Raw genomic sequence first — 24,695 nt, forward strand, 5'->3', positions numbered from 1 at the left:
AAACATACGGTTTATTTGAAAATAAATATAATGTGTTAATAATGGCAATGCCGTTTATCGTCATTGCCATATATACCTAAATAAAAATCATAAGATTATTTAGTTTTTATATTAACCAACAGATGGCGCATATGTTAAACTATTATTGTTCGCCTTTTTGCAATTTGTCATTCCATTTGCAGCACCTCTCAATAAATTTCATTACAAAATATTCTCATACATTGCTACTACTAAGCCCAAAACGATACCATTAAGGGCTAAGCAGAATGCTCGCGTTGAGCCATCCGTTGCGTTATGTGTTATCGAAAATACAAAAAACCACAAGGAAACGATAACACAAACGCTCGAAGTTGTTGTGCGCTGCGTTTCGGAGTTAAATATATTTTAACTTTTTGCGTGCGTTAACGTGATAACAAAAAACGCTCAACGCGAACATTCTGTTTAGCCCTTTAATATATACGTTGCGTTATATGTTATCGAAAATACAACAACCACTAGGAAACGATAACACAAACGCATATCGTTTCCTTGTGGTTGTTGTATTTTCGATAATATATAACGCGACGGATGGCTCACCACGAGCATTCTGCTTAGCCCTTTATCGATTCCTTGTGGTTGTTGTACTTTCGACAAGACATAACGCGACGGATGGCTCAACGCGAGCATTCTGCTTATCCCTTTAAGAATTTTGAAATCCAAATTAAGGCTGCTATTTGTCTGGGCTATAATTGTGCGGGATTTATTAAATCCAGTATATCTAATTTGTCAATTCCATTAAAAAAACATAAGGGGCTAAGCATAACGTTCGCGTTGAGGCATCCGTCGCGTTATTTGTTATCGAAAATACAACAACCACAAGGAAACGATAACACAAACGCATATCGTTTCCTTGTGGTTGTTGTATTTTCGATAACATATAACGCGACGGATGGCTCAACGCGAGCATTCTGCTTAGCCCTTTAGAGGGCTACTACTAAGCCCAAAACGATACCACTAACGCTTATCGATTCCTTGTGGTTGAGGTATTATCGACAACACATAACCCGACGGATGGCTCAACGCGAGCATTCTGCTTAGCCCTTTAAGAATTTTGAAATCCAAATTAAGGCTGCTATTTGTCTGGGATATAATTGTGCGGGATTTATTAAATCCAATATATCTAATTGGTCAATTCCATTAAAAAACATTAAGGGCTAAGCAGAAGGTTCGCGTTGAGTCATCCGTCGCGTTATTTGTTATCGAAAATACAACAACCACAAGGAACCACAAGCATACTTACGTACTTATGCAAATAACTTGTATAAATATTGGACAATATTTTAAATTATAAGTTATTATCATTTGATGTAAAATTTTAGGTTCCTTTTCGTACTTTTTTGTTCCTACCTGTGGCAATGTTTTCCAACTCTATTCCTAATTTACCAATGAGAGAGAGAAAGAACTCTCATGACCAATGCCCATGACCAACAGTGTAAAACCCCACAAAATCTCTTAAGTGTAGTATTAAATGTTCTGAATTAAAATTTTCATGACCACCACTGTATATATCATATAAATAGAGGAGGTTAACTCCGAAAAATATTGTAATGTAAATGCTGTTTCGGGATTTGCCAGCCCATAACTTATGTGTGAAATAATTTTCTAGTATGCTAAAAGTGGTAAAACTTTTCCAATTTATGAATGGAATTCGGAAACCATTCATTTGGATAAATTCAACATTTTTTACTTTTTCATTCAAAAGTGGTATTGTGTACACCGCTTTTACTTTTAATAGTCGATTAATTGACAAATCGATAGTCGACTTACACATCCCAATGACGATTCTGTTTTCTCACTTTAGATCCCTATATTCGCTGTCAACGACGAAATTGGTTTTTGTGCTTCTCGTCTGTGTCTGTAGTACGTCGGTCGGTCGAAATTGTCGAAACAGAAAAAAGCTAAACTTTTTTAATTACAAACATTGTATTCCATTACGACATTTTTAAATTAAAATAAAAAATAATAACCAAAAAGTCCACAAGGGAATTAAGGATTAACTTGATAGAAGAAAAAGAAACGCAAGCAAAAGAAATCATGTCGGAAGCAGAACTCCAAGAAACCAATGGCACCAGCGAAGTACCAGAAATTGAATTGATTATTAAGGTTTGTACATGTATTGTTGCTGCTGCTCTTTGCTGATACGACGGCTATCGTACATACAGAATATCAAACGAAAAAAACAGAAATATTGAATTTGCAAAAGTTGTTAACATTTTAAAGGCGAGAATTGTTATACACAATTTACCAGCTAATGGTGCGTTTGCAATTGCCAGAGAATTCGCTGTGTCTGAATGTGTTTGTGTGTATTTGTGGGGGATTATCGGTACGTACAACTTTTGGTGAAGACTCTAGTGGATATGAGCTGCCGGAGACATCTATTGCGACAATCAAAGATGTTAATGGAACCAGAAAACTCCAATATATATGTGGATTTTTTGGGATAATCATCATCATGATGATGTTTTGTGAATGGCAATGATGATGTTTTTGGCTGGCGACCGAACATCTAACAATTTAAGCAAATAGCGAGAAATGAAAACAGGTTTCCTGTGTGTAGTATCTCCCCAATGTGTGCTTCGTATATTTCATTAGTACTCCCCCTCTTTGGTTACTTAGCTAGCCGAAAAGGCAAAGGGGGGCAGGCAGGCAAGCATTGCTTATTAGATGATGATGATGATGAGATATAGGCTGTAGTGGCAGCAGAAGTAACGGCTGCGGCTTGCCTGCCTGTCGGTTGGCACACCCTCCGGCCACCTGACTGTCACGTCTTTCTTTTTTAAAAGTGATAGCAAACATCGTTATGTGTAGTATTCCAAGATAATTGTTTTTTATCGACGACGACAACGATGGACAGGCGAACGACGAACAAAACAAGCAGCGACCATTTTAACGTCACTGTTATTTTCTTTAGGAAGGGGAGAAGTCCAATGTTTGTTTTACTTATTTTTATTGTTTTTCATATTTCTTTTATGTGTGTATACAACATACCTACATAGATATATCTAGCGCTTTAACACCATTGTCTTTTGCCCCATTGCAGAATGCGGTTTTGAGTTATGCGTCATAAGAGCTTTGTTGATATTCTGGTTTAAAAGTCCCGAAATTTTTTGTCAAACAAACGGCTATGTAAATTTCCGTTTCAGTTTGATGTTCTCATTCCGTCCATGTATGTGACAACACATGATTTCCATTTAGATATGCAAATCTGAATTCCTACAAAGCATTTGGAGAGAAAAAAACAAAACCAAAAAAACGCCAACGAGGACAGCTACGAGCATGAATGCAATCTGGCAGAAAGAGAACCAGCAAATAAAAACAACGCAATGTAGCACTAGTATTTTGTGTATAAATGTGTGTTTACTGTGGTGTAGAGGAGCGGTGCGGTGCGGTCCAGTGCAGTGGAATTGCATTAGAAGTTGCTGTCAGCGCTTGACTTCTGTTGTTGTCTTTGTTGATGTTTCCATAAACAAGTATTCGTCGTCTGTTGGCCATGTTTCTAAACGTTTTCATATTTTTATTTTATTTGCCTCCAACTCTTCACCTACCTCCCCCGCCTCCTCCCTCCCTCCAAATTCTTATTCGTGTTGATATTTTCTATATCACACAGCGTGATCACAATATTTGTCAAGCCATACATACCTGTTGTTTGTCTGTCTATTCGTTCGTTTGTTTGTTTGCTATTGATATTACTATTGTGCTACAACAAATGAAGATTTTCGTGTTGCATTCCTCTTCTTTGTTTTCATGTTCGATGTGGATGGTGGTGTTGTTGTTATGTTTCCATTTGTAGTTAGAGAGGAGAAAGTGAAAGTTCACAGCATAAACTAGTTATGCTGTGCAAAGACAATTTACCTTAAATTGAAATTGACGTTCATCGTTCATCATTCAATGTGAATATTGCCAATTAAACAAAAGAGCCAATCAATATTGTTTGCAAGTTGAGTTTCGATGTTGTTTATAATTTTCTCAGTGTATAATGTACTATTGAAGAGGAGGATAAGTACAGATTTGTGGGAAACAATTATTATTGGAATATGTTACTACATGTGTTATGAAATATTCTATATACCTACTATCGTTCTGCTTCTGGTATAAATATCGAAGATTGCAAGAGGGTATATGGCTAATATTTGCCTTTGGAACTTGTGTAATTCCTACACTTTTTCGGATCTGTGTAATTATTCTTTTTCTTACACTTGCCATGAGAAGATGTACGTACATCAATTTCCTATAAAATGTATGTCTGCATTGCTTCTGATGAAATATCGGAATATAATTAATAATTCGAATATGCAGCTGGTTTCAATGTAAGCCACATGCTGGGTATTGGAATATTGCTCATTTTATATATAGAAACTAGATCCCCAATTTCATCGTTAATTGTAGCCAAGGAACCCGACCATTAATCGTAACAGAAAATTTGTGAAACAAATGCTAAAAATGGAAATCCACAATGCTCAGAATGTATATAATATATGACAAGATCATAAATCCACAAGCAGGATATAATACTAGAGGTTTTAATACCTTTATGGATCAACCTCATCATCTAATTAATAATCCGAAAGGAATTTCGTTCTTTTTAAAGTCTATAACTGCAATTATACACTACATTTTAATTTATAGCCAAAATTCCCAACTAGAAACTGTAGGTGGATGGGTTAAGGATGTTCTATTAGTTAATATGTATATATATCGTCACTCTACAAGAGTCTTTTGTATTAGAATGCAGATATTTGAATTTCAAAAAAAAAAACGTATTTCCTATGGAAATATGTATATTCTTCCATCTTAATTGATTTCTATAAATGACTGTTTTAAGATACTTTAGCCATCAAGTTATCTTTGGTCAGTGACTAACTTTTCTAGAAAATTCCCGTTGTGATAAGCCATCTTTCTAAAAAATGATAACACCATCTGGCTGTTTACGAGAGTATCTCCTCACACTTATTCAAAGCATTTTGTATCAGGCACTTTTGTCTTATCAATAAATTTGCAATTATTTTGCGAAAAAAATATATGTATGAGAATAGGTCATGTTGTCATTGTAATTCTACTATTGTAACATTCGGGGAACAGTGACATTTCATATTGAACAATGCAATCTTGGGGTTTTTATGCCTTTTTAAAGCAGCGAAAAGATAAACCATTTTTAATGTTTTTTTATCCAAGATTATTGTTTCCAGATATTTATACACTGTTATCCCAGACCTGGCGATTAGCAAATGACCGAATTTTCTGATTGACAATGACATTTCTTTATGGGAGTTATATTTTAGCAAATTAAAAGTAAATTTTTTAACACTTGCAATGAATTATAAAATAAATACTTGGGGCGCCAAAAAGACCCACCAAAAACCAAACACATATTATACAATAAAATAAACATATATGGTTCCCGCATAAACTCTATTTTTGGTCATACTACTCTGCATACTTTTGCACGTCCATATCAATAACAGTTTTTAATTATTTCATATTTGCCGAATGAATAGCAACGACAATTTGCCGGGGCAATAACATTGGAATTGTGAAAATAAATATCGACCCAACATAACGTGTTACCACTACACGCACATAGCAATCATCAACTCAACACTGTCACACTCACAAATTGTTTTTTGTATAGCATTAGACGAAGACGAAAAAAATAAAACTATCTTATCTCTACCCTTTGCCAGCCATACATACCTATCTATCTACCCACCAACCTACCACCTTACTTACTATTATTATTGTATATTGCTCTAGTATTGTACAGTAAATATAATCTTGATAGAGCAACTACAAACATATGCGTATGTATGAAATTATTTCTTACCTCATTCTTATTTCTAGGGAATATTGAGGTTGTTGTTGCTGCTGTTGATTGCTCCAGAAAAGAAAAGCAAACAAAATAGCAAAAAACTATTAAAAGAATACAAAATATGCATGTACGACGAGTATGTATCTATTGGAGTTTGTTGTCTGTCTTCCTGTCTTATCAGACAGAAGTAAACGAACAACAATGAACAATTATGTATATTCTTGAACTCAAATTAATTTGATCGGAAAAATAGTTATGTGATCCAATTTTCTATTGTTATAGAATGACGTAAATTATGAGTGGAGATAAAGTTGGTATTTATTATATCTAGTTTCTTTATTTTACAAATGTCGAGTTCTAGATCCAGTTAGTAATGAGTTCGCTTATCTTTTTTTAACAACCCTTTACTCTGAATTCCTAGAAATGCTCCCATATTGAAAATTATTTGCTATATAATATATTCATGACACATTTGTATTTAACCCACACCTTACTGACACTAATCGTTTGAAATATGTAAATAGGACCTTCAAAACTCCAAGAGATGAGCTGTATCTTTGTTTCGGAACCTGTATCAAATTTCAATGAAAAAATTTGACTTATTATTTTAAGTCAAGTTATGACTTCATAATTTTTTTAATAATTTCCCATGTTATGACTTCTCAATTACACTAAAATAATTATTGTTGAATTATTTTCAAAAACCCCATATAAAAATCAACTCTTCTATAAGTTTTATTTAATTTATTAGCAAAAAACTTGTACTCATAATGCAGTTCTTATTAAATTTAGCAAAACGTCAATTATAAACATTGCAAATTTCTACACCAGCACATCACATACACAACAACAAATATCTACTTAGTTTTTAATAGTTATGTTTATGTTTTGTTTTCATTTGATTTGTTTATTTTACCTGAGTCACTCTACCCCTCATTCATAAAATGATGATTTGCAAGTAGAACGTAAATTCCCAAAATAGACAGGAGTCCATAAATTAAATAAATATAAGTATGTGATATAAACAAATACAACAGCTACAGCGTGACGTAGATGTTGTATACTGGTTTGTCAGGAGTTAAGATAATATGAAGATGTAGATTGTGCATCATTTTTTGATAATATTTTTCACCTTTTTAGCGAAATAATTATATCGGTAGTATAATTTCATCGGTTTACACATTTAAGAGCCAAGTCAAAAGGTTTAAGGTATGTGACCAATATACTTTAATACTGTATACATTGTTACATGTTGTCGGATAATCATCACTTACATCTATTGAAAATAAGTCATACTTTCTTCATAAGTGTGCCGATAGTTCTGATTTCTTTGTGGTCATTTTTTGGCGATCAAATACAGGCTTATATTTAAGAACATCTGGTGTAGTGGTGTGTATAGAAGTGACAGACGTAACCGCAGGAAGACAAATTATACCAATGAAATATATGTAACATAGTTTAGCATATGCCCGCTATTTAGTAGCATATGCCCGGTACTTCGATAGCGAATGTTGGAAATATTTCAACAATGTCTTAAAATATTATTTTATTTTCATAGAAAACTGCATATGTCGGAGCAACTAAGCAATTCACACATTAATATTGACAATAAATTAAATTTTAGTACTATTTAGTATCAATTTTCATGATTCGAGCTCAAAAAGTTCACCTAAATCCAAATTTTACAAAATGTAGTTCCATTTAGCACACATTATTTCCATAAGCATGCACCTCAACCATCCAACAAAACTTCCCGCATACAATGATTCTAAATTCAAATTTCAGGATTCCAACTCTATCAGTCCACCCACTATTTAAGTTGTACCAAATTTAATACACAGTAGTACGAAGTTTCAAAACATCCTACTTAATTTATGTAAAGCTCCCACATCCATAGAATACATATTTTGACCTACACCCTCACAGTGATCCTAAATCCAAGTTTCAGGATTCCAACTCTTTCGGTTCACCCACAATTAAAATTGTACCAAATTTAGTACACAGTAGTTATCCTACTATATCCTACTATATATCCTATATCCATGTTTCAGGATTCTAACTATATCGCTTAACCTAGAATTTAAATTGTACCAAATTTAGTACAATCTTAATCTCACACCCCAAAAGTGATTCTAACTTAAAATTTCAGGATTACAGCTCCATTGGTTTAGTACCCATAAGTATTAATTTCTTAAACTGAATCCTGACACCAATCCTACACCCCACCAGTGATCCTGACTCCAAATTTCATTGTTCCAACTTTATCGGTTCACCCAAATCCGAATTGTACCAATTATAGTACGATTTAGTACTTTTGGTACACATATGTAAAAAATTTCCAAAACTTCGTACATATCCCAATCCTACACTCCGACGGTAATGGTAATTTCGATTTTCAGGATTCCAGCTCGATTTGTACTTCTACATTAAATTTGTACCAAATATAGTACTTTTCGTACGCTTTCAAACCCATCTCCTTATATCGACCCTACTTCCCAATCCTAATTCGCATTCCAAATTTCAAGTTTGTAGCTCTATACATTCACATGCTACGAAATTGTACCAAATTTAGTACATTTTAGTACTTTTCGCATACTTATAGTTCGAATGTCCAAAGAAAACTTTTGCTATATCTATTCTACATCCATTATCATTTAAAATTTAAGAGTTCTAGCTCTACCGGTTCGCCAAATAAAAAACGGTATTTTTTGTACCGTTCTAGTACGGATTTCCAAAAACCTAGCCTTATTTGTTACCTTTGGATCAAGAGTGACCTTCACTCAAAATTTCAAGATTCTAGCTTCAGCCGTTTCGTCTGGGCGTTTATGAACCGTTAAGTCAGTCAGTCAATCACTTTAGTATTTTATTAGTATAGATATTAGCTGTCTTCCCGTAAGTGTGCATCAGAACAATTTTTTTACATTGTCGCAATTGCTTGTGATACAAATGAAAATGTCCTCATATCTACCATAAGTTTTTCAGAGAGGCAACTTTTGGCATGCAGATTTTGTATAGCTTAGTTCAGTAGGTTTGCCTAACTCATCGTTAAAACCCTGCGAATTCTTATGTTGGTGATTATTTCATTAGGCTACGTAAAATAGATACGCCAAAATCCTATAATCGATCCAAAACCTCAAGGATAGAACTTTCAAAAATTGCAATAAATTGTAACATCTTGAATCAGTATAGTTCCTTACTATCGAATATCTCAATAACTCGAAAATGAGCGATTTAAAAGAAATGTAGTGAAATCCTATTTTCACATATGGAACGCACACTGTACTGTAAAATATCTACACTTTTTCAAGTTTTCAACATTACTGATAGTAATTTAATTAATTTATTTTTTTCGATATCCATTCATATTTTCAAGATAGAACTTTAAAGCAATTCAATTCTGTCGTCTATGGCAAAGTGTGTTGATATGATGGCCGGTCAGTTGGTAGACAAACGACGCATGCAAACATTTTTTAGATGGATTGTAACCCTTTTGCTAATGTCATATGACATCATTGAAATGTGATGTGAACGAGTCAGTGAGTGATGACTATCGACTGTGACTGAGGGGGGCTATAACAACATCGTACGGGGCATGATGTGCTAAGTAAACGAACTCAGTAAATATTTGATTCATTAATACACAAAACAAGCAACAACAACACACCACAGTAAGAATAGAAAAAATGGCAAACTCCACAAAACAATCAATACGGAAATGAGATGAACCATAACATGGTTAAACTCACGTGACCATCAATAACGCTTATAAAAATGGTCTTAAAAAATTAAGTTATAAGATGATTTGAAATTTGGATATGGAACAAAAACAAACAATAAAAGCTTGGAAAGGAAAAGTTTTATGGCATTTCTTTATCAGCGTATAAAAAACAACTTTGGAGTGCCACTACACATACACACACTCACAGATGATTACCCACCACCAATACATATTTAACAACTTCTTCAATATTTTTTAGCACTTGAATTTCTGCATTGAACTCAACAAGTTATTATGTTTATACACGACGCTGATGATGTCATCAAGAATGTGCCACTTTTTGCTGAGAAATTCAATGGGAAGGAGAAAAAAAGAAAGATGATTATTTGTTTACATTAAGCTATATAAAATACAATTATATTTATACTGTGAAACTTCACATCACCGCTATCCGGAGTTTATTTAATAGAATATCGAAGCCATATGTTATGAAAATGAATAATTGTTGCCTTTACCTAAGCACTTACCTCCACTACCTTGGTTAGTTATGTCTACAAACTGACTGATCGCCCCACACACACATCCATCCAACCAACCATCAATCCATCATATTTATAAATAGAACAATGTGCATTTGAAAATTGTTTAATTATGCAATGTTAAATATTGTGTACAACAATACCTTTTTATTATTTCCTATTTGCGTTTTGTTTTTTCGTAATTAAAAAACACACACACATTTTGAATTGGCATTGAGAGAGAAGATATCGAATATAGGGTCATATTAAAGATCCAAAATTGTATGGGTCGCACAAAAATTGTTTTGCTTTTTTAATATAAAGTTGAATAATAATTTAAAATGTTATTATTGTTGTTCGTTTCTTGTAAATACCACTTAAAGACTTTGAGTCATTACATTGCAAAAGCCCACCACTTGGAGTGGGGTATAATGATATTACCTCTCAATATAGCTTGAACTCGAACTACATACCTTCAAAAGGGTTAACAAAATATGCTCATGACTCTGAGTTGGAATTTGAGACTATCAATCTCAGATAGACAGGAATTTCTGTGTATTCCAGTCTAAATACACCAAAGACTTTATAAAATCTAAGAAAACCGTTATAATGCTTTATGAAACGCTATGTGAAATGAAGTTACCAATGATTTGATGATACGATGGGAATCCATGTCAATCGAATTCATATTCGGTCAGTCTTTGTATGCAACAACCATGTATGCATCAATCAATCGAAACAATAGTCTTGCCAAGACTGTGACATATTTAATCGAAACCATCGAAAATACGAAATCAGAAGTACTTCATTATTAGGAAATCTGATTTTAAATGACAACAGGTTAAGGAAAGCTTTTAAATTAAACAAATTCCCAATAGATTAAATTCGAAAGGTTTTTGTCCATTTAAAGACTTCTAAATTATCCCACCTGTATTTCTTTATTCAGACTAATTTATAGCGGTTATTTTAAAATATGAGAAATCCATAGATTAACTCTCTGTTCCTTGAAGGTATACAAAAACAATACTAAACAGTTAGACTCAACAGGACGAGAGTCATCATTGAAAAACTCTCCATTGAAATGTCTATCATATTCTAAATAATTTTGTTGAATTTCTATTGTTCATTTTCTAATATTTTCTCAATTATTTTCAGGCTTCCACAATCGATGGCCGTCGCAAGGGAGCATGTCTATTCTGTCAAGAATACTTTATGGACTTGTATCTTTTGGCCGAATTGAAGACAATCAGCCTAAAAGTGACCACAGTTGATATGCAAAAACCACCACCAGATTTTCGCACGAATTTCGAGGCAACTCATCCGCCAATTCTAATTGACAACGGTTTGGCCATTTTGGAAAATGACAAAATCGAACGGCACATCATGAAAAGTATCCCTGGTGGATATAATCTTTTTGTACAGGTAAATTAAAATCGAATATCAACATTATTAACTTGAAATTCAAAACTAAACATTTGTTTTTCGAATTTTCAGGACAAGGAAGTTGCCACATTAATTGAAAATCTATACGTTAAACTAAAGTTGATGTTGGTAAAGAAGGATGAAGCTAAAAACAATGCCTTATTATCACATTTGAAGAAAATCAACGATCATCTGGCCAATCGTAATACACGTTTCCTAACTGGTGACACCATGTGCTGTTTCGATTGTGAATTAATGCCACGTCTGCAACACATTCGAGTGGCTGGAAAATATTTCGTCGATTTTGAAATACCCGTAAGTATTGGTGGAATAGATGGGAGGAATAAAGTATAACTCGAGAAACATATACAGTGCAGGTCACGAAATTAACATAAACCTGAAGGGAAGTGTTTTATTAGCCCTTGATTCATTTGGAACATTTTTAAATACCTTTCTATTCAAAAAGCTTATGTGTTTTGTGTGTGTATTTATGAAACAAGTCATATTTGAGATATATAACGGTATTTATGAAACAAGCCATAAATACCGTAGAAGAAAAAATTAAAAAAAAAAAACAGTAAAATCTACTAAAATTGACAATTCCTACTGTAAACCTAAAATTGGGAAGTCAGTCTTTTCAAAAACATTATTCAATTTGTTTTATTTAGTAGGAATTGTAATAGCATCATTGAGAATCTTTTAATAATCTTACTTTGTGTTTGCTTCTTTTCTTGCAGACTCACTACACCGCTCTGTGGCGATACATGTATCATATGTATCAATTGGATGCCTTCACCCAATCATGTCCGGCCGATCAGGATATCATCAATCACTACAAATTGCAACAAATGTTGAAAATGAAGAAACACGAAGAGTTGGAAACACCCACATTCACCACATCCATTCCAATCGATATTTCCGAATAAGAGGAAGATAGATAGAGAGAGAGAGAATACGTTTATTCGTGTAGTTAACATTTGTCTCTTTAATTCAAGCCAATCAGTGTATACTTACAGTACTACGCTACACTACTACGAGTATTTTTACAATTCTTAATTAATTATTTGTTTTTTTCTTCTTCTCTTGCTTTATTTAATTAAATTTTGTTTAATTTAAAAAAAAAAATCCTCCATCCCCACCCACTTTTTGAATAGTGCAAAAACTGACAAGACAAGATTATCGTATATAATTTTATTGGTATCTTTGATTTTGAGCGCGGGTGTATGTCGTCGTCCATAACGATGTATCACATCTACGTATATTTTTTTGAATGATAGAGACCTTGATTTTGTTTTTCAATATTTTTTGTTAATATGTATTAAGTTGAAATGTGTTTTTTTTTTCTTATTATATCATCTTAATAATGTTCCTCCTTAGCTCACTGAATCATCTTCCACATAATGGATAAACTGATTTTTATTGACAATTGTTTTAGTTTCTTTTTGAATGGGTTTCCGATGTATTTTTATTTTCAGCAGTTAAAACATGACTCTTTGACAGTATCTAAACAAAATGTAATAGTGACCATTCTATCCGCATTTGTACTAACAAAAAGTGTATTTTTTTATTAAACATATATATTTTTTAATTCATACAAATTTATTTAAAATAATATAATTGCATATAATTTTTTTTTTTTTTTTTTTTGTATATACACATACAATTTCAAAACAAACAAACAAAAAATAAAGTATTTCTTATATTTGATACTAATAAAATGATGATTTTTTAATTATGAATTGAAGTTTATTTTCCTAGAAGATATGTGTCTTTAAAAAATGTGATGCAAAATGTGTGGAGTTGTAGATATTTTGAAATAACTTATACTTTATTGTATCACAGGAAATTGGGATTGCATGACTATGATATGTCGTAGTCATTGGTTCCAAAAACGGGCTTCTTGTGAAATTAGTGAGAATCGATCTGACGTTGAATATAGCCCACAAATATATCGTTTGAGTTGATGTAAATAATTCCGACGTAAACAGGTTTCCGTTAATTCTACAGGCTCCACTCGCACTGCTTTGGAATTGCAATTAAAAGTCTCAAAACCCGGACTAATGTCTTCTAATTGAAGACCATCTATTACGTAGATACATGTGTTTGCGTCTACCCATAGGAGAGAGCCTTAGGCCCTATTATTATATATTCTATTATATATATATATATGGATATATATATTTCAGATTGAATTGTTTCACTAATAACTGAGTATTCGTCTAGAAAATATTTATTATTTTATCATTGAGGTATTTTTTGTATTTTGCGTATATGAATTACAAAAATTGAACTATTACAATAATTATATATTACAGAACACATTACAACAGAATACAATTGATTATTTTTGTACCATTGAAATTTGACTAGCTACTTTTTCTACTTCTTGTCACCCGCGTCGATTTTCAGGGGACGTATATATTTAACCCGATTTTTCAAGTAGTTCATTTCTGGTGGAAGAAAACAATTAAGGAAGGTATTTGTTAGGAAACCAGTTATACCCCAGATTTTCTTATCAACATCAACAATAAATACAGGTCCAGAATAACCACTCTGGAATTGCGTATAATGCAGTGTTTGTGGATGAGCCAGACGACTAATGGGCACAGCAAAGGCTTCTTCTACTTCATCGACATTTAAGTTCAATTCACTCTCCCTGAAGTTCTTAACGGCGCCAATGACTGGCATTATGGCAGCTGTGTGTGGGGGTTTTATTAAATTTCCAGTGCCCCAGATCTCAACTCGACTCCGAGGAAGTCCAATCTCTTCTTCGGTTTCCCGGAGAGCACACGTTATGAAGTCCTCATTTTCATCTTGAATACCGCCGGGAAATGAAATTTGTCTCATATGTCTTCTTAATGTTCGAGCTCTTCGTGTATAGAGTATGGAAGGATTTCGTCTGTAAATTTAAGTCGGAAAATATAACCTTTGAACTTTGCATGAATTTTTCAATATGTTAAGTTGTGTGTTGCTGAACCACCTACCCATTTTCGTCTGTGCAGATTGCAATAAGCACTGCAGCGAATTTCATTTCACTTTGATTTCCCCTCAAACGAAGACCCATTGGTGCTGCTGCTTTCATTTTTTCCAAACATCTCTGTTGATTTTCTTTCGAGAGTAAAACATCTTCATCAAAGGCATATTCTGTGTTAGTATGTTGGCATGTATTTGTTAAAGTTTTGTGATAAAATCGTTTTGAATGTTGAGATATATTCTCGTAAAGTAAAGCCAGGGATTTATGTAGTCTCATAGTCAACATAGTTTTATCCCACCAGCTCTCCTGTTTCCTATTCGATGTTCGGAAGATGCAACAAATGTTTACTTTCGTAATAGTAACAAACAGCTGTTTATCAGCTGAACCCAGGCGTTGCCAACTTCCAAGAGCAAAGTATTGTCCATTTCTAAGGATGGTATAATAATTTTGGTAAAATGTTAGTTTTTTACCATTAAATGTTATTAATAAAATAAAAACTATTCTATTTCGTTTCCAGAAGGGTCTACCATCCGAAACGACCCGAGTCGTTCTCGGCCAACGTCTGTCTCCTCAGCCCATTGTGTAAAAAGAATAGGGCTGCTACAACAACTATTCCATTTAACACGAGGTTCTGCCGCGTAGCCGGTTTTGGTGTCTATCCATAGAATAAAGTAATAAATACCTTGCCGAAGCCAACCAAAAAACTATTTTATTTAAAAGGCGATTCTGTCGCGTAGCCGGTGTTGGTATTTTTCCATAGGAGAAAGCTTTTAATCTCCTGCCGAAGGCCTTCCATCCCAGAAAAAAAAACTATTCTTAAAAAATAGATTCCGGTTACGTGAAAGAGTTTTTTGATTTTGTATGGTTCTAATACCATAGACAGACGACAGCCTTAATTTGCATTAAAAAATTTTTAATTTGAATTAATATTTACCCCTTACAGACGAGAGTTTCTGCATTTACGAAACAGTTTTTTGCTTCAAAACAATTGTTTGTCTGTGTGTAGGATGAACATTTTTTACATTTGTTTCGATATTTTTCGGGATTACATCTTTAGGAAATAGATACATGACATAAAGGAGAAATAGCAACGTTAATCTTAGCAAAACAGCTCCCAATTTAAAAAAATGGTTGAAATTTGCCTTCATTTCTTATTTTTATTTTCATAAATATAAATAAATTTGACAAGAAACAATTATTTTTCGACAGCATTGCCATATTGAAATTGCCTAATTCAGTATAAATTCAGTTTGATTTTGTGCATTAACAACACATAAAAATGAGGATAATGTACAAGTTAATTTGAATTAAGGCTGTTAATGCAAATTAAGGCTGTCGTCTGTCTAGGCTATAAGGCCCATATCTTTTGATCCACAACAGATACATCCACATATCGCACCATTTGAGTTAGGATTGGTGAGGGATTACAATGGGCCCAAGATCGATTTTTAGGTGGTTTTTCAAAAAATCGGTGTAGAAAACCCAGTTTTTGACGGTTTAGTTTGTATGTTGTAATCATGATAGAGCTTGCAATATTTATTATAGAGCTTTAAAATTATGCACACGCATTGCTGGTACTCCTGGGATGTTTGGTATCGGTCCACATTTTGCTATAACCCCCCTGTAACGGCAATTTGGGATTCTTATTGGATACCTTTGGGCTTGTAAACAAAATGGCTGGATTATTTTTTTCTGGATTTTCATTAGCTAGAAAATCAATATTGACTTAAGCTTCGGGTTAAGTTAGGCGCCGCGGGTTTTAACGACTTGTTTATTCGATATTTGGTAACTATTGTTACCAAATGTTGCTAGATGTTGTCTGTTTACTCAAAAGTCCGGTAAAAGAGAGCGAAAAGAGAAAGCTAGTTTGACAGTTCTATGCTGAGAACTTACTGAATGTTACTGGTTAAATTTTTTCCAGTATGATTTATCCAGATTTTGACCCATATCAAGAAACCTATTTTATTTTATGAATTTTATAACTTTATAACAACATTAGTAGCATTTTAATTAAAAATAGTGGTATTTAGCAAAATACCTCGGGATTGTCTGCGTTTAGTTTTCTCTCTATTATCCAGACAAGACTAAACACGGCTTGATATCTGAAATAGAACTTACTGAGTAAATGTTACTGGAAAAGTAACCAGACAAAGCTATAAAGTGACATTTAAATAAATAAAAAAATTCGCTCATTTTTGTAATTGCCATGGCAACTCTGTTACTAGGCATGCACAATTTGTCTAATGTTTATATTTCGCCATCAGCTGATTTGGCTTGTCTGTCTCATCAACTGATTCTGCTTTTGTTTTGAACTTGGCAATGAAAGTGATATAACAAACAAAACAGGGAAGCTCTCAACACACAACAAAAATAAACTGTATGGACAATGTTGTCCAACTCTTCAAGGCAGTGTTCCTTCGCGCTACGAAATTTGTGGCTAGTTAATAAGGCTAAGATATGTACCACAACTCCCCGATATATAGATCACTACAATGTCCTGGGAATATCACGCAGAGCAACGCAGAGTGAAATTAAAGCAGCTTACTATCGACTCTCGATGTTGTATCATCCGGATAAGAACCAAGGCAGTGATACTGCCGCATTAAAATTTAGAGAAATAACACAGGCCTATGAAGTGTTGGGCAACTACAAATTACGCAGGCTATACGACAAAGGTAGGCATTATCACGTCCTGAACATATTTGAATGTTCTAATATATATTCCCTTGATTTGTCAAGGTGTTATACATACAACCGCCGAACGACCCGATGAAACTATGAAAGGCGCAGAACCGGAAGAAGAGGATGACCCATCAACAAAATTCTACAAATCGCGTTTTAAAAAGTCCACCGTCGGTGACAGTGAAGGCCGTTCGCCAATTTACGATCTGGATGAATGGACGCGAATACAATACGCCAATACATTTCAGCGACGCCAGACGGCAAAGGAAAAATATCATCGTACCAAAAAACATGAAAAGGATAGTGCTCTAATGACGCAAAATGAAATATTATTGTTTGTAATTATGGTTGTAACGTCATTGGCATTCCTTAGATATTCCACGGATGCCCCATTTTTCTCATCAAGGGCACCGCCGACTCAACGAAAGGAAACCGTAAAGGATGGTACGAACGACAAATAGTAAGGATAGTCAATCTAGATAATTTATTTGAAATCATCATTGTAGTTTGAATTAAGTGTGTATAGAAAGTTTTTGCAATAAATTTGTAATGATATTGTACAGTAATAAAATACACAAAAATACAAATTGTATCTGATTGCTATTATAATATATATATATATATATATATATATATTTGGTATATCTTCGTATTATGGATATATAGGGAATGGAAGATCATTTGTTTCAAATTGAATGATTTAGCGCAAGAGCATAATTGTTTATACTGTTCTAGAAGAAAGTCTTATTACAAGCAAAATATGCTCAAGAGTTCGGTTTATGGCAAGTATATGTGGATATTATTTTTAAGTTCATTTTAGATTTTGGTACACATCTTGGATTTATAATACATTTTACATCACATACAACGTTTTATTTTCGAACATGTTGAAGGGCACAAAGTCTCAAACAAAATTAATACCACATAACAATATTTTTGAAAAAAATCAAACACAAACCCTTAAACCATTTTAATTTCATAAACGATTAATTTTTTAATCTTCAACAGCAATATGTATTATATAATGTATTTCAACTGTTAACTAAAGCAACCATTTTGCGTGATACAGCAATTTCAAATAGCCAATAAATACTAGGCTCAATACATAATTGCTTAGTTATCATTAACTACACACATATATGGAGTATTTCAAAAACTACTGTACTGTGGCAATGCACTCCGAGAAAAGTATATTGGTTTTCATGCGTACGTAAATCTGACTTGAAATCTGATATTTTTATTTATTTGTTGAAAATTGTTTGCATCGAATTAGCAACATCAAAAGTACACAAATTAAATTGTTGTCGGTAGATTCAGATTTCTAAATCCTACACAAATCAAAAACCGATTTTCACTAGCAAAATCTGAATATGAGAGTTTCTTCTGTAAATATATTCCTGAAAATTATGTTAACTTTATACAAACCATTAAAATTTACCCCCTTAAAAAATAAATAAATATCATTTTTGTTTATTTATTTTTATTCCAATTTTCATAGAATTTATCTGAAAATTATTACAAAAAATTTGGTTGTTGTTGTTTTTTTCTGTAAATTTCTTAATTTATTATTCTTTTAGTTGGTTTGCGCATTTATTATGCATATGTTTTTTGTATAAAAAACTGAAAAATATGAAACAAAAAAAATCAAAATAGTAAAATGATTTTTTTATTGACTTTTTTGGTTGTTGTTTCTTTATTGTATGTATGTATTTTATATACATTGGCTTTTTTAAAATATGTATATGAGGAGATCCATTCACATCACAGTCATCAATTTATGTTAAATGTTTGAAAATTTCGGCAAACATGAAAAAGGTACATAACATCTTTGTAAATTAAAATTATATTTTTTGTATAAATATACACATCAAAACTCAGGACGAAAGTCCCACAGGCCCCCATTGTACTGACCACACAATGAAAACAAGATTTTTGAATTTATAAAGATGATATGTTCGTATTCAAGTGTGCCTTTTCCTTCCAGTATCGTACTATTTTGAAAACAATCGTGGACAATGGTTTATTGACATCTGCAGATGTCTAGTAAAACTGAACTTGGGAGGTAACATTGGGAATATCAAATTGTAAGAAATGAAAACGTAGCATTAAACCCAGAAAGTAACTCTGAATGCTGGGTCACCCGACGTCAAAGTTCCTTTATAAATAAGCAATGAAAACATGGATATTTAAAATAAATTTTCCTAATCCATATGAAAACTGGTTGTTCGAGTACCGAGGGTGGAAAAATTTTATGAGGGTGGTGTTTTTTTTACTTGCTTTTTTGGCAAATACTAAATCGATGTAAAGAGACTGTTGAAATACGCAAACAAGCGGTTCTGTTTTATTGGCATTAATATAGAATTTTTGTAGGGAGAAGATACACAGAGACCTACATTGCTTTCTGAGGATCATGGAAATAAAAATGAAACCCAATTTAATTGGGTTTTTCAATCTTCGACAAATTAAAGAGAAAATCTAAATAAAAATCTTTCTAAAATTTACATAATTCTCTCATAAAAAAATATTTTAAATTTTAATTCTTCTTAATTTCTAAGGAATTAAGCCCACGACTGTTATATTTTACGAGATCATTTCAACTTGTTATTTTTGGATTTTCTTTCTTTTGTTTTGGGGTAAAAAGGACATGGACACGGGACGGGAGAATTCATTTATTTATTTTTAATATGAGTATGTATGAGTGTATGTGTGTGTTATTATTACGCGCAATTATGTTAAAAAACGGATGGCATTATCACTTGTTCAACAAATTCGTTACTTCTACATTTCCTAAGTAATATTGTTGTTGTTCTTATTTTCTTTTTGTAAATTTTCTACTTACGATACTTGTATTCTAATATTTAGTGTTGTTGTTTAACGGTCATGGAACATCAATCTAAAGATGTCACATATCACCGTCATCATGATTTGAGGCATTAAGTGACACCTTCATCCCGACTATCCACCACCATAGTTGATAGTTTTGTTAGTGTTTGTTTTTTTTTTAAGTTAAAGGTAGGTAATAGGTAGGTATTTTATAACTATGCATACTGTACATAATGGTCAAACGTATATGTACAGTATGCTTACAACTATAACTAGCTAAATATGTAATTATATATGAATAACTTAATACATTTAATTGTTTTTAGGTTGTTGTTCGGTTGGTTGGTTGTTTGGTGTATAGTTAAAATATATGTATAATATTTATTGACTACTAGAGTATTTTGTTTTATTTTATAACAAACAATGTTCTAAACGTTTTAACTAGTTAGTTTATGCTATAGAGACTACATTAGGTCTAGAGTTTAAGATTAGAATAGGACAGTGAGAATAAACCTATATTCAATATTTAAATTGTACAGATGTTAAGTTTAGCGTTCAGTTAAGTTGGTTGATTCGGTTTTCAGAAAATTAGAGATAAAATTTTATATCAAATGAGTTAAACGAAGTTCGATTAAGTCAGACTTACTAATGTCTTTAAGTCTGACTTGTGTTTACTTGAAGTCGGTAAAAATTGCTTCAAATAAAAAGTTGTTACTTCGTTCAGTTATGAAGCTTTCAAGGATTCGTTATTACTTACACACACTGAATGAAAGATACGCATTTTCGAATTTTAGATTTTAAGCAGAATGAACCATTGCATAATTTTTATGTGTGAGAATGTCGATTAAAGCATGTCGATCTCTCAAATTTGGAATATTATGTACTTTATGCTGTAGGTATTACGATTTTTTCCTCGAGAATATTGTATGTATCCCAAACGAAATATTTCACTATAACTACAAGATTGCCCGATATTTAATGAGACTAATATTGGATATTTATTCTACTCAAATCTGGAGAATAACAAAGACAATGCTTGTAGTCATACTTTTGTGATGGGCAAATTAATGAATGATTGAAATGGACTTCAAATCTGTTAAGTAAAATAATAAAGCTGTCCGGTGTCCTTATATTATTAGACACATTTTTTTTTCATTCAAAGAATTGTTTGTCACTAGATGTGCAAAATGACAAATTGCAGAAATAAGGATGTGTCAAAACCTGAACAATGAGTCTTTTCTGCGAAAAAAATTTTAATTGCCACTTTGTCGGTAAATATCCCAAAAACTAACAAGTGTAGGTGTTATGTCAGAACGTAGACCTTTATTGTAAATTTTTTGTAAAGAAGTTTTTCGTCCACTAAGAACTCGAAATGCAATATTACAGCCACTTTGTTTAAAAACATGGACCATCAAACTATTTAAAATGGGACGCGAGCTACGTAAAAACATGGATTTATATTGAAAAATTCTGCAAAGAAGTTGTCCCATTCGAAGTATCCGAAATCACAAATTACAATTCCTTCGGTACCATTATACAGGAGCTATACGAAAACGTGAGCTGATATATGTACATTATTTCAATATCAAACATTCATAGAGAATACTGCTGTAATTGCCAAATGCAAAGCTACATCCTAAAAATTCCGAACTACATCTTGACTTTAACAGATTTGCAACCGACATGGGTAAAATGATAAAAAAATATATAATTTATGGGGTCTCTGACGAATATTTCATTTCATTTAGATTAGATACTTTTGGGACTTCTTATCAATCAATTAATCGATGATAACCTATTTGGTATTTTTAGTATTTCTGAATTAGAGTTTAAAGGCCAAACCACAAAATTTCTGACCACCAATCTTTCGCCTATCATCTATCAATCATTCTCGTAAAATTGGCATACCTAAGAAGCTTCAAAATTAATAAAAAAAAACCCAAAGACTGACCATTAAACTTTACATGTGAACAATTCTTATATTACAACTACTACTGATCGCGATTCATAGGACTTTTGTTTGTGTTAACAGAGATATACATACTACAGAGTTCATGAGTTGCGATTTTAGGTTAGATTATACCGTACTTTCGTTTAATATTTTACTAGGTTGTCTCGTACCATTTGTAACTAGAATTTCAGGTAAATTTGATCCTGTAGTTGTGGTGGTATTGGCGTTGTTATATGATCTTCGAATGCTGACCTGCTGCTGATCACCACTAACAATGCCGCCAACACCACCACCACCTACAATACAAGATGGCGTCGTGAGTCCGGAGGGATATATACAATATTTGTTTCGTTTACGTCCAAGCAATGATGGACTTGATAATATCGACATTTTGCTAGGGCTTTGTACTGTTACAGTATGTGGCTGTGGTTGCGGTTGGTGCTGATCTTCATCGTTGTCATTAATGGGATACGTTGTGGTTGTGGTGAGGGTTGTGTATGGTTCCGTTGTTGCCACCGTGGCTGTGGATGTAAATGCATCATAGTGTAGGGGAAAATGTGACTCTAAGACACCAGGAGGAATAATTGTTGCTATTCGTTGGGTATGATTTTGCTGATAGTTTTCTGTTGTTGTGGCAGACCCGGTATGGTCTACTTTCTCATCGGCACCATCATCATTATCATCGTTATGGTGATTCGAAGATGATACTCTCTCGATGGATGAATTGGCGCTGTAATAGTCTCCAGTATCCAAAGAGGACATAATATTAATTGTATTTTTCTGACACGATTCATCGTCGTCCTGATCATAGAGGATACTATCGCCGCTGGCTGTTAGCTGCTTTATTGAGACATCAGTCGTTGTTTGTTGATATTCTGTTTCTTGTTTAGATTCGGACTTCCAAATGTTCTGGCAGTTTAGTTTAACTTCAACTCGAGTCGTAGAACCATTTTGCTGAGGTTTATTTTTACAACTGTTTGCCGATTCAAAGCTATCGTCGTCTTCGTCGCTGGAATTTTGGCTTGGTTGATGGTGGAAAAGCGGATGGCTTATAAATACCCGACCCATTCGTTTGTATTGGTCCAAATTGCGCTTGTCTTCGGCACAAGTCGATAAGTTTTCAATAAATTTTGGTGCTCTACGCATGACTTTGGGGGTGTGTAACTGTGATTCGAAGATATCTTCCTCGGGGGACATGGACATACCGCCGTTGTTATTATCACAACCGTTCTTGGTTGACTCGCCACTCGTCACACCCTCGTGTAGCTGACGATCAAGACTTGTACCCAAACTATTACGTGACGATATACTGGATATTTCTGAGAGTGTTTCGGGACTGGCCAAGGGCGCAACACCCCAATTGTCGGCTCGTTGTTTATTCGCATCTTCCGTATCGTTTACTGAAGCTCTGCGCAGGGGTGGTATAACCAACGATTTTGGTTTGCTGGCACTATTTGGGCCCTTTTCGGACGAATGGCGTTGTAAATTACCTGTGACAGTTGCTATGGTCGTGGCTGAAGATGGAGGCGGTGATACGTCTTCGAATGCAACCTGTTTCGTTCGTGAGGTATTCTGTTGTTCCAACCGATGGGAATGGACTTCAATATTGTGTATCGACACCATAGGACTCCTGCGTGCCGTTGCCATTGCCACCGTGGCTATGCTATTCTCAGCCACCGATGATATATCGCATTGTATGCTGCTCAACTGGCTACGGCTTAGGACACTGCCAGCCAATGACGAGGCTTTACTGGAGCTTACACTTTCACTAAAATGCGCATGTTTATGAATCATCACAGGACTATGGAGATTTGTAAATGACGTTTCTAAACATACTCTTTGCTGCTGTTGTTGCTGCTGCAGAAGTTGAAGTTGTTGTACCGTTGTTAAGGCAGCTGCATGCAATTGGGCCTCCGTTTGATTTGTCGTTGTATTCGAACGTGTATCGGCGGTGTGATGTGACGTTTGTGACATACCATCAGCATGCTGTTGCTGGTGTATATCGGCGTTCGAAATATTATAACAACTGTAGACATCCTGATTGCTACGCTGCAGATCATTGGATGCCATTGAAAAGGCATTCGATGCTTGTCGATGAGGTTTTCGTGGACCACTGGTTGTTACCACCTGGGAACAAAAAAGACATAAAATTAATGTATATTTAAAAAGTGTGATTCGTAAAGAGTTCTGATCACCAGCCAGGAAATCATTTTCTGTGGACCGAATTCATGCTATGTGTTTTCTATAAGGCTTATTAAAGGCTGGTGATAGAAATACTAATAACAGATCCATCACATATAAAAAAACACTTCTACAGATTTCCAGCATACATGTTCATATCTTCAAAACATCTCATACCAATGTATTAAATGGCCTTCAACAGGTCTCTTCTCTAGATAGAATACTATGCAAAAACTGTGTCTTAGCTAGGATAACCCCAAATTGTCAAACCAAATTTGTTGATTTGAATATATACTTAAAATTTTTTAAAAAAAAAGAAAATCTAAAACGTGAGGAACCATTTAATCATTTAATGGAAGTCATATCTTAAAGTCCGTCTTTGCTGTATTACCAATGAACCGATATATTTGTGAAATACGTAGTGCCGCTTCTACTTCTTAATTGGGTAATATTCAATATCAAATGTACAAGGAGTTTTATTTCCTTGTGAACATTCTGTCGAGTAAGTTTTTAAAGTCATAACTCCTCGCATATTTGAAATGGGGAATGTGCGTATAAATTAAAATGCGGATATGTATTTT

The 24,695-nt window shown here is 33.6% G+C and overlaps 4 protein-coding genes across 4 annotated transcripts; 2 read left to right on the top strand and 2 right to left on the bottom strand.

The window, feature by feature from the left end:
- The first annotated feature begins 2,053 nt into the window (after nucleotides 1–2,053).
- LOC133335778 (chloride intracellular channel Clic) lies at nucleotides 2,054–12,432 on the top strand. Its single transcript, XM_061544076.1, has 4 exons — nucleotides 2,054–2,142; nucleotides 11,237–11,503; nucleotides 11,576–11,818; nucleotides 12,241–12,432. Exons 1-4 carry the CDS (start codon nucleotides 2,074–2,076, stop codon nucleotides 12,427–12,429), a joined length of 768 nt encoding a protein of 255 aa, XP_061400060.1. The 5' UTR covers nucleotides 2,054–2,073; the 3' UTR covers nucleotides 12,430–12,432.
- A 1,450-nt stretch (nucleotides 12,433–13,882) lies between these two features.
- Nucleotides 13,883–14,753, bottom strand: LOC133335760 (mitochondrial coenzyme A diphosphatase NUDT8). The gene is made up of 2 exons (XM_061544058.1): nucleotides 14,488–14,753; nucleotides 13,883–14,402 (listed from the first exon to the last, which is right to left on the bottom strand). The coding sequence occupies exons 1-2, from the start codon at nucleotides 14,751–14,753 to the stop codon at nucleotides 13,883–13,885; spliced, it is 786 nt and encodes a 261-aa protein (XP_061400042.1).
- A 2,110-nt stretch (nucleotides 14,754–16,863) lies between these two features.
- LOC133335761 (dnaJ homolog subfamily C member 30, mitochondrial-like) lies at nucleotides 16,864–17,620 on the top strand. Its single transcript, XM_061544059.1, has 2 exons — nucleotides 16,864–17,152; nucleotides 17,217–17,620. The coding sequence occupies exons 1-2, from the start codon at nucleotides 16,864–16,866 to the stop codon at nucleotides 17,618–17,620; spliced, it is 693 nt and encodes a 230-aa protein (XP_061400043.1).
- Nucleotides 17,621–22,059: 4,439 nt separating this feature from the next.
- Nucleotides 22,060–24,075, bottom strand: LOC133335762 (uncharacterized). Its single transcript, XM_061544060.1, has one exon. It carries the CDS (start codon nucleotides 24,001–24,003, stop codon nucleotides 22,060–22,062), a length of 1,944 nt encoding a protein of 647 aa, XP_061400044.1. The 5' UTR covers nucleotides 24,004–24,075.
- Nucleotides 24,076–24,695: the final 620 nt, after the last annotated feature.

The sequence above is a fragment of the Musca vetustissima genome, unplaced genomic scaffold, assembly GCF_032173495.1.
Source record: "Musca vetustissima isolate MV318-11 ecotype Yass unplaced genomic scaffold, APGP_CSIRO_Mvet_v1 utg896, whole genome shotgun sequence".
NCBI lineage: Eukaryota > Metazoa > Arthropoda > Insecta > Diptera > Muscidae > Musca > Musca vetustissima.